Source organism: Callospermophilus lateralis, chromosome X, assembly GCF_048772815.1.
Source record: "Callospermophilus lateralis isolate mCalLat2 chromosome X, mCalLat2.hap1, whole genome shotgun sequence".
NCBI classification, from domain to species: Eukaryota; Metazoa; Chordata; class Mammalia; order Rodentia; family Sciuridae; genus Callospermophilus; species Callospermophilus lateralis.
In genome coordinates this window covers 60027644-60041746 of record NC_135325.1, presented here as the reverse complement: position 1 = coordinate 60041746, position 14103 = coordinate 60027644, and the positions used below count along the sequence as shown (strand labels likewise).

The following is a 14103-nucleotide window of genomic DNA, read 5'->3' as shown; positions in this document are numbered from 1 at the left end:
TAATCTGGTCCCAAAAATATTGGATCAAAATTATATCCCCTCTTCTAAAAGCAAGAGTAAATTTGAGAATTCTGATAGATATGAGAGAGTTGTTAATGTAGTTTGTTGTGCTTCTCCAAACTTAATGGACATTGTTCATTATTCATGATAAAACAGGACGATTTCCAAAAATGGATTATTTTTTCTCAAATAGGACTTGAAATACATGGGGGAATTTCTACAAAGTGCCCTTAAAGAGGAAGGAAGCAACGACCAGAGTGAGCACATGTTTTCTTAAGAGCATTATGGAAAATAGAAAATAACTTCACTTAAAGCAATTAAGTAGTTTTGAATATACTATTTTTTGATGAAACAAGTAATGATTTTGGAAACTTAATCACATGTATATGGCAATATTTATATTCCAAGAAACTCTAGGTGTCAAAAATAGCTAGTCATATGTTGGAGATCCAGAGCTCAAATATCTGCCAGCCTCACCTATCTAAACACAGCTGACAGAGCCAGGAAGGAAGCAAAATAGTCCTGAATTGCCAAAATAGATGTCATAAAGTCCATAAACTAAAACCCTACACTTTGTTCCATAGGAGAGTTTCCCTTTTCAACACACATCCTATCCAAATAAAATAAAACAAACAGGCTTTTACTCATTTTTGGTAAGTCAAAGCTCTATTTTAACTAACTTGGTAGTGCATTTGCAAAGCCACAAAAGATTAGAAAGACCTAATCAAAATGATAGGGACTGCTTAAGACAGGCCTACTGACAATGACAAGTGAGAACTGATAGCTGGAAAAGGTAGAGATATAAGTATTATAGACATAATCAAAAAGAAGAAGAAATGAAAAAAATGGGGCCATTCTAATGTAGGTGAAAACAAAGCTAGAGGTTTTAATAACCCTGAGCAAAGAAACATATACCATACAATACTGATGTTTGTAATAATGACCCTCAGTGATCCTGAAAACATGCATTAAGTAATAACCTTTCTTAAATAACAATAATAATAATACTGACAATAACAGCAAACATTTATAAAGTGATTTAAGCACTTTCTAAAAATTATGTTGCATACCAGTCACATCTAGTGCAGCTGCCATTATGTACAGATAATAAAACTGAAACCTAAAGAGAATTAACTTGTATCAAATCACATAGCTTAACAGTGGCCAAACTAAACTGGGATATTTATCCTCTGAATCTGAATTAGTGCTTCTTTCATATACCACGTTTCTTTGGTTAACACAAACTGCTTCACCCATATGAAAAAATTGTATTTTTGATATATTTGCAACTAACATGATGTTTTAAATGTTTAGGCATTTAGAGAGCTACATGATCATTTCTACAGAGTACAACTGTCCAAAATAGAGATCTTTTGCAGACTTCAGAAAACCTAGGTTTTACCTTATTTTCATGCCCTGTTGTAAATATGAGCTGTTTTGTTTGGATAAGCTATCATTACAAACAATTCGCACAAATAAAACATCATGTGAATTTCCAGTCTTATAAAGGCAAAAACAAAAATGCTTTATAATATTATAAGACGAACAACTACTATTTATTTATTTATTTATTTATTTATTTATTTATTTATTTATTTATTTTTGGTACCAGGGATTGAACTCATGGGTACTTAACCACTGAGCCACATCCACAGACCATTTTTATATTTTATTTAGAGACAAGGCCTCACTAAATTGATGAGGCTAACTTTGAAGTTGTGGTCTTTATGCCTTAGCCTCCCTAGCCACCGGCATTACAGGGTGCACCACCACATTAGGCAACAACTGCTTTTTAAAATGCCATTTTAATGAAAACCAAGGTATAGATTTTGTTTGTTAATTTTCCAGTGGAAATAATTTGTATTATAAAATGATGTATATAGAGTTTTTAATGGCACATTTTCATTCTGTATTTAGGATAATATTCAAGTCATCAATATATCTTTATCTGTGAAGAATGGGGTCCAAACAGATTTTAACAGTCAAAAAAGCTGTACAAATGCCTGGGATTCTTCATTAACTCATTAGTTTAAACAAATGTATTAAGTAAAGTTGTGACTGAGGTTGTGTATGGAATAATCAATCTAGATAGAAAATGGTACAGATAGTTTTAATTAACAAATATAATAAAATATTTTCTGAATTAGTGCCAGTATATAAAAACATGCATCACATTACATGCACACAGCAGATATTCAAGCAAAGAACCTTTATTTAAACCCTTAAAACTCAAGTTTGCAAAATGTATTAAAACAAAATTTTTTGTTTAAGGTATACGTGTTGTGGGTGAATCCCATGACACTTTTGAGATATTTGGGGGTGCTTCTGATTTGTTTCCCCAAGGAGAAAAAAGTCTCATAGATATTTCAAGTTATAAGGATATTATTTCCTATAATTAATACTAATATTAAAAAGCTTTTCCTCTTCCATCTACCTTGCTCAAGTAGTGTATTATTCCTAAAAAAAAAGTTAAGGCCATATTGTTCTCATGTATACTTTTCAAAGCTTGAATAATTAACTCATATTCATTGTTTTCAACTTATATTTTGTTTCTCTCAAGAGAAGGTGAATAAATTGGACCCATTGCTGAGAAACAGATATGCAACTTATTCAGCTGCTCATCAATTTGTGTAAAGTAAGATTTTCTCTCAAGGTCCATAGAACAAAATGTTTTCATTTAGACAGATAATATAGGCATGAATAATTCCTTCAGAAGGATCATTTTGAGGATGTAGGGAAGGGTGCCATGTTGCATGAAGATACTCAAACGCCATTTTTAAGAAAAATCTTCACAATGATATAGCTAAATTGCTAGAGCACATAGGTGACCCTAACTGATTGTTTGACTACATTGTCTTGGAATCATCCAAACATTCAAGTGAGATAGTTTGAAGATCCTCCTCCCTTTGACGAATTTCCAAAGCATTGTCCTTGCATCTCACACATAACTGAAGAACTGAGCCTCCATGTTCTGAAAATTGATCACGAAATTCTGAAGTCATAAAATAATATACGACTGGATCAAGACAACAATTCAGATTTGCAAGACACAGGGAAATGATGTGGAAACATAGAGTGCTCTTAATGAAGGAACAATTTGAAAAAACATGTTGCTTTACCATCATAAAGAATGGGAAGTTGAGATGGTAAGGAGTGAAACACACAATGAACACCACTGCACACATCAGGACCATCCTCAAAGCTTTTTTCCTTTCTTTTGTATTCTGAGGGGGAACTTGGAATTCCTGTAAAGATTTTCTTGTTTTCCAGGTGCAATAAGTTATAATTATAACAGGCAATACAAACCCTCCAAGTTCAGCTGCAGTTACCATACCAATGGAAGAAGCCATGCTAATGTTGTGAAGTCCTAAATCAGCAAAGCAGAATTTGGTGTTCTTGGCTAAGTTCGCACTCCTCAGGATGGGAAGTGGCAAACAGGCAGTCCCCACGATGACCCAGATGGCAGCACTGATGCCCACATCATACCTACGCTTCCAGTTTCTGGCCCTGAATGGCTTGAGGAGAAAGAAGCACCTCTGCAGGCTGATGCACGTCAGGAAGAAAATGCTGGCATACATGTTGAGATACTTCAGGTAGAAGCACAACAGACAAAGGGCCCTCTGGAAAGGCCAGTTGTGGTTGATGTAATAGTAAATCCGGAGGGGTAAGGACAGCACATGAGCCAGGTCAGCCACAGAGAGGTTGATCATAAAAATGATGGCTTTATTTTTCTTGCTGATGAAGCGGCACAGGACCCACAAGGCTGCACTGTTGGCCACAAGACCAGGGATGAATATCAGGATATAGGTGGTTGCATAGAGGGAGTCCTGAAATGTCATTTGAAGATCAGTGCAGTTTGCTCTTGTACTGTTTGTGTTGTTATTTCCCATCTTGAGGACTTATACTCCTTCCTTAAGAAAAACATTAGAGTGATGACTTCTGCAGTAAATAGAACAAAAACAGAGTCAAGGCCATGCCAGTTTATGTTTGAATATGCAAATATATTTGTTCTTTATCACAGAAGTTTTCAAGTATGAATTTCTATAAATTCAAAAGATCTCATCTATGTAAACAGAAAATATCATGTCAATCCACAAAGGAATGACAGGAGTGAGAAAGACATTTTCAGGAATCAAAAAGATTAGTACTTTGGTAGTACCTTAAGTCAGATTTTCTCCTTGAAAGGGAGTAATCAAACTCCTAGAGCTAACCAACCAACAGGAAAGACCTCATTGCAAAACAGCCCCTGGACATACATTCCAACACTCTTTTGAGGTTACACATTTCAGTTTTGCAGTCATCTCCATCTGCATATCCAAAGTTTAAAATTTAACTGTGTTCTCTATCACCAACCCTGGGAGAAAGAAAACTTAATTCATTTTTTTTTACTGCTTCTTTATGAAGGATTAGATGATGGTAAGTGAGTCTATAAACCTTTGTAAATGAGACATGGGATAGGGGCCTTGGTAAGAGCTGAAAAGGTCACCAAATCTTGGGAGGATAGGGTCTTGGAATGACAGTACAACTCAGGTAACTTTTGCCTCTCAGAATTTGAGGGAAAATTAGTCTTGCTTGTATGATGTAGCACTTTTCAGAAGCTCCTGTAATTAAAGTTCTGCATTTATTAACAGTTTTATGGTAGCTCAGACATTCACGTTTATTGAGACTACCATTGTCACCATTTGAGGCAAATACTTGAAGGATTAAGTGTATCTGGTAGTAGATACAGCAAAAAAGGGCTATGTATCCTTCATCTCTCAGGGCAACTCCAGTAAAAAGTTATTAATGTGAATGATTACATTTTTAATGATCATAATTGTTAGAAATTTCTTCCCTCTAATGAGTCAAAATCTATTCCCCTGTCATTTCAACCTAGTTAGGTCTGTCAAGGCCAAATAAAATAAAAGTCTATTCCCTGTTACACACACAAGCTCTCCAAACATCTAAAGATAGCGATCATGTGCTCTCTTAAATCTTCCTTATCCAGGTTAAACTCTCATTCCTCGAATGACATTGTCCTTGTTCTTGGTTTTGCTTTATGTCAGAATGTTATTGCTTTTGGCCAAAAGCCATTACAGTATGTAACTTACTTTACTTTTGAAAATTAAAGTTAAACTACCAAATGGTTGGTATTTTTTAGGAAAATATTATTTATACATCTGATGGCAGAAACAAAAGGTAATTGAGATTTCAATACTGCTTTGTGCTTTTTAATTGCCTGCAGAGGCAGTTATTTTGCTAGACATTTTATGGAATTAAAGGAAAAATTAGATAGCTTTAACATTAACTACCTAACACTCAACTGCAATTGTAAATAAACATTTTCAACAATTCTTGAAATATAAACTTGTAAAACAATATACGATCTAAGCGTGTTTATTCAACCTTAAACACAACCAATTAAAATGTAAAAATGCATTTAATTTTATACAGCACATACAGTGCCAAACAACCTATTTGATGCCTTTATTTACTTAACTGACAGTTCACTGAAATAAAACAACCAGGTGATTCAGGCAAACAACTACTTTGATTATTTTTCACTGAGTTGACTCTGTTGCTGAATTGCTCAATTAGTTTAGTAAACTATAAATATTAAACTGGGTGGTTTATCCATTGGACTAACTAAAATAATTGATAATGTTTTCTGTATGTTCACTGTAAATTTGAAAAAGTCATACAATTGGACAAGAACTAGTCTTGAAATAAAATTAAGAAAAAGTTTAATCTTTGGTTTTGTTAAAAAAATGATTAGTGATTACTGAATGCTTATTTTTGGCCAGGTGCTATTATAAGTATTTTATATACACTCTATTAATCTCTGACAGAAATCCTTTGAAATAATAATATATTATTGCTATTTTATGGATGAGGAAACCTAGGCCCCAAGAAAGGCAAGGCTCACTTTTTCCATGAAGACTTTCCTGAACTCTCCAAACCACAAGTCACTGGCATCACAGTATCCACAGCTCTGATTATTTCTTTTAGGAAGAATGAATTTTTAATACTTCCAACATGATGTGGTGACTTACTTTTTCATGGGGTCTATTTTATTGCCCTAAAAAGATAGCAATCTTCTACATATTGAAGACTCATTCTCTTACTTTTTTCTGGCCTCCAAAGTATCTTGAGTACATTATAAGTGTCTTGAGTACATTATAGGTCAACTAATTATTTGTTGGGTGAATAATTGTATAATAGTTGGATGAATCTGGGAGACAGAAACTGTCTCAGAGGAAAATAATCAGTGAAAGGGATTAAGTGTCTGGGGGATTAAAATTAGTTGTGATGTTTGACTTGACCACCAGGTGTCATAAGTATACCAACGTTCAAATATCCTTTGACATTTAACAGAATTTGTTTTAAAATTTCATTAAGGGAGAAATAAAGGGAGAGGAGTACCAAGAAGCATACCGTGTAACTTCAGAAACAGAATTTTTAAAGAGTATTTTAGAGAGTTTACATTTATTTTATTTTTCTCAGTTTCTATACTGCCTCATATACTTCTATAGAGACAGCTTGGCTTCTAGATACATTATGGATTTTTAAAATATTCAAGATGTTAAAGACCATTAAGATCTTCTGATTCAGTAACTTTTATATGAGGAAACCAAGCCCAGGAAAAAAAAGAGAATGAAATGTTCAAATTCACATTAAAAAAAAATTAGTGGCAAAGGCTGAACCAGGATCTCTTGCCTCCCACTACAGAGCAATTTCTTCTTTTCCAGGAACTTCTAAGATGAAAACCATATTTTTGTAATTATCTAATAATAATACAAATGTTCAGAAACAAACCAATGCCAGATTTTAGACCACTAACCTTGACAGTGAACTGTTACAGCAAGAGGGATTAGTTCCTTCCAAATATTCTAGGACAAATACAGTATTTTGAAAATGAATATTTCTATTCCCTAATGATAAGATTGTGTAAGAAGTCTTCTTAGAATCTTAGATTATTTTGTTTTTAAACTTTTATTGTTTCTTCACACAAGAAATGTCTCACATTAGAAAAAGAGATTAAAAACAACAAATTTTATTAATATAAACTATATTTCAACCTGAGACTCCCATGTAGTCTATTATACACACACAAAAAAAACCCCCAGATTTTTAAAAAATGTAGTTGTAGATAGACAGCATGCCTTTATTTGTTTAATTTTTTTATGTGGTGCTAAGGATCGAACCCAGGATCTCACACGTGCTAGGCAAGTGCTCTGCTACTGAGCTGCAGCCCCAGCCCCACCCCCAATGTAACAAGATTTTACATTGTTAACATTTTGAGGCATAATCTCTCGAATTTAATTTTTCTTCTATGTATATAAATCCATATGCATATCAAATTTGATTTATATGCACATCTTTTTTATAAAGCTTTATTTATTCAATCATAATTAATATAAATATCTCTCCATATCAGCATCTAAGTCATCATTTTAATGAACAATTAAAATTCCACCAGAATTATAATACCATGATTTATTAAACTAGTAGACATTGAGGTAGATTCCCATTTTATCACTATCAGAAACAATAGTGAAAATATTGGTAAACATCCTACTGGGCCTGGTGGTACAAGGCTGCAATCCAAAAACTCAGGAGGGTGAGGTAGGAGGATTAAAGGTTCAAGGCCAGAGGCCAGTATGGGCAATGTAGGGAGAAAAATAAAAAGGGCTCATGAGGTAGATCAGTGTTGAGTGCCCCTAGGTTCAACCCCTAGTGCCACACACTCACACACAAATTATAAACATTCTTTTAATAGATAGATATAGATGTATTTAGTTGTAGATGAACACAATACCTTTATTTTATTTATTTATTTTTATGTGAAGCTAAGGATCAAATTCAGTGCCTCACTCATGCTAGGCAAGCGCTCTATCACTGAGCTACAGCACCAGCCCTAAACGTTCTTATATACTCATTTTTGTACATTTGAACAACTGTTCCCTTTGAATAAGTTATTAAAAGTGGAATTGCTAGGCTGTTGATGTGTAATGACAAATTATTCTGCAGAAATACATCCCATGTGAAATTCCAAAAGTGCTCTTTTCAAGAACATCACAATGTCAAATCTAGATATATAAAATTTTGTCTAGCTGGAAGATCAAGTATAATGTAGAGAATTGTGATTCAGTCTTAATTTTTTCAAAGGGCAAATGACAAAATTTGGATATTTATGTTGTGCAATGTAATGTTTTGATATGTGTATACATTGAGGAATGTTGAAACCAAGCTGATTAACATGTCAATCACCTCAAATACAAATCATTTTATTTGAGAACACTTAGCAATTGTCAAGTATACTGTACATTTTTATTAAGTATATAATTATGCTATGCAATAGATCTCCAGAATTTTGGGTTCAATCATTAATCAGGCTCAAAAATAACTTCTATCTTGTCACAAATAAATTCAGTAAAGTTTACCATGTCTACCTCAACACCACGGTTCTCAAATTTAAGCCTCAGAATCATCTAGAGGTCTATCACACCTATAGTTTCTGATTCAATAGATCTGGGTTGGGGCCATGAATTTGCATTTCTAATTAGTTACCAGATGATTCAGGGACCACTCTTTGAAAATCACTTCCTTAAAACACTATTTATGCCAGCAAAGATTGTGTTTTATTTGAGAACCAATCTCTTCATGAATATTGTGAATCATGTAATTTTTAAAAAATTAAATGTTTTTCTACTTTTAACATGAATAAATTCACAGAAAGCTTGTAGCCTAACTTTTATCACTGTACTATTATCTGTAGTTTTGATTTAGACTCATTTATTTCTCTTGTCTTGACCACATGGAAAAAAAAATTTCTAGTAAAAAAAAAAAACTGTGTCAAAACATTGCATTGTATTCATATTTCAGAAAAAGGCTAAAGATTCTATGCTTAAAAAATAAAAATTTATGAAGTTGGGAAAGTGTGACAGTTCTCTTAATGCCATTATGAAAAGTTAAGCTTTAATAGTTTTTGTTTTTGTTTTTACCACAGTGGATTCTTAAGAAAAGCTTAATAAACTTACTTCTAAAATAATAATTATGAAATAAATTATCCAACTGATTCAATTTAAAAAAACATTACTAATGTTCAGAAAAACCACTGTTCATGGCTTATGAATTTTCATAAACAATGTTTCAAAAATTCAAAACTACTACAAAACATGTATTTTAATAGAACAAACTACGTCATCTCAGAATTCCTAATTTCATTTCCTTGAGTGTCAGAAACTTGAAAACAGTAAGTTCAATCAGTGCAAAGGAATGCATTCGTGTTAAACCCTTTCATTAGCTTTCAAAATCTTCCTGCTAAGCCTTCTGCTAATTTGACTGATTTTCATTTAAAAGGGGAAAATATTTCTGATTTTATTTTCCCCCAGAAATTAGAGAAGCTTATAAAGTTTCTCCCATAACAACCTATTTAAAATTCTTTTTCACCTGATGCCAATATGGTTTTAATTCAGTTTTCTGGATTTATTTATTTTTCTTCTTGACAGTCAGTATACTGTAGTGGTTCCAAATACAGGCTTTAGAGTCAGACAGACCTGATTTTGAATACACATCTCTCTGCTTAGAAGTTGTTTGTCCTAATTTATCTGATCTACAGTTTTTTAAACTGTACAACACATGCCATTGTTTTATACATTCAAAGAGGCAAGATAATTTATGCAATGTATGTGTCTGGTACATAGTTATGTCACAAGTGTTATTATTCTAATTTGTTTTGCATAGTTGTTCTGTCTTGTAAAAGAAGGTGAAATATAAATACATTTCAAAGTTCAGCTTATATTCATGTACCCTTTGAAGGTACATCTGGCTATTCTAGTTTTTGTCAACCTCAATTTTCTTAGAGTTTTTAAGTATCTTACTTATTCTACATGGATTCAGTATTTAATGACATTTAAATTTCTTGAGAATTTTCTATGTGCCAGGCACTATATATATAGTATTATATTGTTTTATATATATATTATATATATTATATATGTAACATATAGTATATATTAGTATATACTACATAGTATATATAAGTAGTATATATATTGTATTGTGTGTGTGTGTGTGTGTGTGTGTGTGTGTATAGGCTGGGAATAGGGCTCAGTGGTTAAGTGCCTCTGAGTTCAATCCCCCATACCTAAAAAAAAATAGTAAAAAATTTTGCCTATGAATAAACTGCTAGTTTGCTACAGAACAGAATTAAACACAATGAATCTGATTCCACAGACAAAATTATGCTCTGTTAACTTATTGCTGGTACTTTATTTATTTTTGTCTTTAGGGCATTGACCTTGAATGCAAGCCCCTTGACACACATGTTGTTTTACCTCCTATGAAACACAGACTTGACTCTTCTTAAAAGTGACTGAATTTGAATGATACATGATCACTCTATCATTCACACAATAAGTGTGAGTATCCATCTAAGTTGAACTTTTAATATATTTACCTACAAATACCATCATACATAATCACCAAATTTTATGATTACTATATTTTCCTTTTTAAAAAATTTAACTACTTTTTCCTGCATCACATCTATTCTAATTCAGGCAGTCATCTTCTTTATCTCTTATTATTATCAGTCTCTATAAATTTTCCATTTTCAATTTTTGTTGATACTAATGTTTTAAGTTAAGACATTAGTTGAAATTTACAAGGAAACTACAAAGGAAATAACTCAAAAACTAAAGTAAAGATACAACACATGAGGCCTGGGGTTGTGACTCAGTGGTAGAACACTAATCTAGCACATGTGAGGCCCTGGGTTCGATCCTCAGCACCACATATAAAGAAAGAAATAAAATAAAGATATATATAAAGAAACAACACATGAGTTGAAATGGTGCACAAGAAAATATCTATGTAACACAAATGAAGACAGAAATGGAGGACTAAAGGAAATTGTCAAAATTTCATAAGACATTAAGAAAACTGAAAAGCAGCAGATGTAATCCAACCTTAATGATCATTAAATGTAAATATATTGAATGCTACAATAAAAAGGCAGTTATTGGGGGCTGGGGTTGTAGCTCCGCAGTAAAGCACTCTCCTAATGTGTGCAGGGCACTAGGTTTGATCCTCAGCACCACATAAAAATAAAATTATGTCCAAATACAACTAAAAAACAAAATATTTTTTAAAAAGGCAGTTATTGGTAGAATGGATTAAAAACCATCAAAAACCACAAGTTGATTGAAACAAAAAGGAAGCTAAAAGATATTCCATGCAAGCTTCAAATAAGAGAGCTAGAGGACTGATATAGCTCAGTGGTAGAACACATGCTTAACATGTGTGAGGCTTTGGGTTCAATTTCCCATCCCATGTAAACAGACTCATTAATTTGTTGGGCCTGGTGGCACATACCTGTAGTCCCAGCTCCTTGGGAGTCTTAAGACAGGAGTTTTACTTGAGCCCAGGAGCTCGAGGCCAGTCTAGACAACATAGCAAGACCCCATCTTGAAAGAAAATAGAGAAGGGGAGAGAATTAAAGAGGCTATACTAATATCAGATAAAATAAATTTTAGATAAAATTGCTATTAAAGACAGAGAATGCTATATTATGATAAAATGAGCAGTTGATCATGGAAACATAGTAATTAAAATATATAGCATGGGATATATGAAGTAACTCAAATGAAAAGAGTAAAAGACAATTCAACAATAATAGTTGGAGACTTCAATATTTTCACTAATGAACAGAACATCTTGCTAGACAATTACAAGGATATATAAGATTTAAGCGGCACTGTAAATTAAATAAACTTAACAGATAATGATAGACTACTCAACAATAGCAACATATATATCCATCTCAAGTTCACATAAAAATTCTTCAAAATAAAATACATCAAGCCATAAAAAAGCCCTGATAAATTTTAAAGAATTGAGATTACATATATGTTCTTTGACAATAATGGAATAAAGTAAAAATTAAATCAGAGAAGGAAACTTTGAAAATTCCTAAATATGTGGAAATTAAAGAATACACTCTTTTTAAAAATTTTTTTTTAGTTGTAGATGGGCACAATATCTGTTTTTAAAGAGAGAGAGGGAATTTTTAATATTTATTTTTTAGTTTTCGGCGGACACAACATCTTTGTTTGTATGTGGTGCTAAGGATCGAACCCGGGCCACACGCATGTCAGGCGAGCGCGCTACCGCTTGATCCACGTCCCCAGCCCAGCACAATATCTATTTTTTTAAGTGGCGCTGGGGACCAAACCCAGGGCCTCAAGCATACAAGGCAAGCACTCTACCACTGACCTACAACCCCAGCCCAAGAACACACTCTTGAAAAGCAAATCAATCAAAGAAAAAATCACAAGAGAAATTAGAATATACTTTTATACGAATGAAAGTAAAAACATAACATAAAAGAACTTATTGAATGAAACTAAACTAGTCTTTAAGGAAATTTATAGCTTAAAACACATATTCAAAAACCGACAAAGATCTCAGGTCAATGACCTAACCTTCTACCTTAGGAAACTAAACCCAAATAAGCAGAAAAAAATAAGAAAAAATAGAGAATAAATAAATGAAATATATAATAGACAAATAATAGGAAAATCAATGAAAACAATATTGTTCCTTGAAAGAATAAACAAAATGGATAAATCTTTAACTAGACTGACTAAAAAAAAAGAGGAAACACAAATTACTAAAATCAGGCTTGTGGAGCTGTGGATATAGCTCAGTTGTTAGAGTGCTTGCCTCACATGCACAAGACCCTGGGTTAGGGTTCAAACCCTAGCACCACAAAAAAAAAAAAAAAAAAAAAAAAAAAAAGAGAGAGAGAAAGAAAATGTCAATCTTGTAAGAGAGGACATCATTAATGACTAATGTTATAATGAGGATTATGGGGGAAGATTATGAGCAACAGTATGCCAAACTTTTGACAGATAAATTTATATAACAACACACACCTACTGAATCTGAATTAAAAACAAAGACTTAATTTTTTAAAAAATGATTTTAAAAACTGAATGGACCTATAATAAATGAAGGAACCAAATTAGCAATCATAAAACATCCCACAAAGAAAACTCTAGGACCAGATGGATTCACTAATGAATTGTACTAGACTTATAAAGGATAATTAACACTGTTCAAAAAGTTCCAAAAATAGGACAGGATGAGACATTTCCTAACTCATTCCACAAGGAGGATAGCATTACTCTGATGCCAAAGTCAGCCAAAGATATCACAGGAAAAGGAAATGACAGACTAATAACCCTATAAATACAAATAAGAAAATCCTCACTAAAATTCTAGCCAATGGAATTCAGCAACATATAAAAAAAGAGTACAATATGATTAAGGTTAGTTTAATGCCTGAGCATCAATCAATGTAATATAGCATATAACAAAACAAAATCCAAAAGTCACATAATCATATCGGTGGCTGTGCAAAAGGTATCTGATAAACACCCTTTTTATAATAGAAACCACTCAACTAAGAATAAAATGGCCTTTTTCTCAACCAGAAAAATAGACAGCTAATAGTACACGTAAAGGTTGAGACTGAATGATTTTCCACTTAAAAAAGGAAGAAAAAATATTCATTTCACTACCTCTATTAAATATTGTATTATCCTATATATTTTTTAAATAGTATATTATAGTTTGGAGCCAGTACAACAGGCATTTAGGGAGAAGCAAAACCGCTTTCTTATAGATTACATGAATTCATATATAGAAAATCACAAATAATGTACTTATTTTTTCCCTTTGTGATACTGGGGATTTAACCCAGGGACTTTCTACCAATAAGCTACAACCCAGACCTCATTTATTTATTTATTTATCTAGAGACAGGATCTTGCTAGATTGCCAAGACTGGCCTCAAACTTGTGATCCTCCTGCCTCAGCCTCCCTAGTTGCAGGTATTATAGATATACACCATCACTTCAGATCCTTTAAAAAAAATTTTTGAACAAAGTTCAAAAAACAAGTTCAGCAAAATTGTAGAATACAAAATCAAAACACAAAAATATCACATTTCTGCACTTTAACAATGAATAATCCAAAATGAAATTAAGAAAGCAATATCATTTATAATAACCACATTAAGAACAAAATATTCAGAATTAATTAAGTCAAAGATTT

At 32.6% G+C, this 14103-nt stretch overlaps 1 protein-coding gene across 1 annotated transcript; it reads right to left on the bottom strand.

The window, feature by feature from the left end:
• Nucleotides 1-2345: 2345 nt before the first annotated feature.
• On the bottom strand, nt 2346-11411 carry LOC143639111 (putative P2Y purinoceptor 10). Its single transcript, XM_077107272.1, has 2 exons — nt 11359-11411; nt 2346-3939 (listed from the first exon to the last, which is right to left on the bottom strand). The coding sequence occupies exon 2, from the start codon at nt 3888-3890 to the stop codon at nt 2847-2849; it is 1044 nt and encodes a 347-aa protein (XP_076963387.1). The 5' UTR covers nt 3891-3939; nt 11359-11411; the 3' UTR covers nt 2346-2846.
• Nucleotides 11412-14103: the final 2692 nt, after the last annotated feature.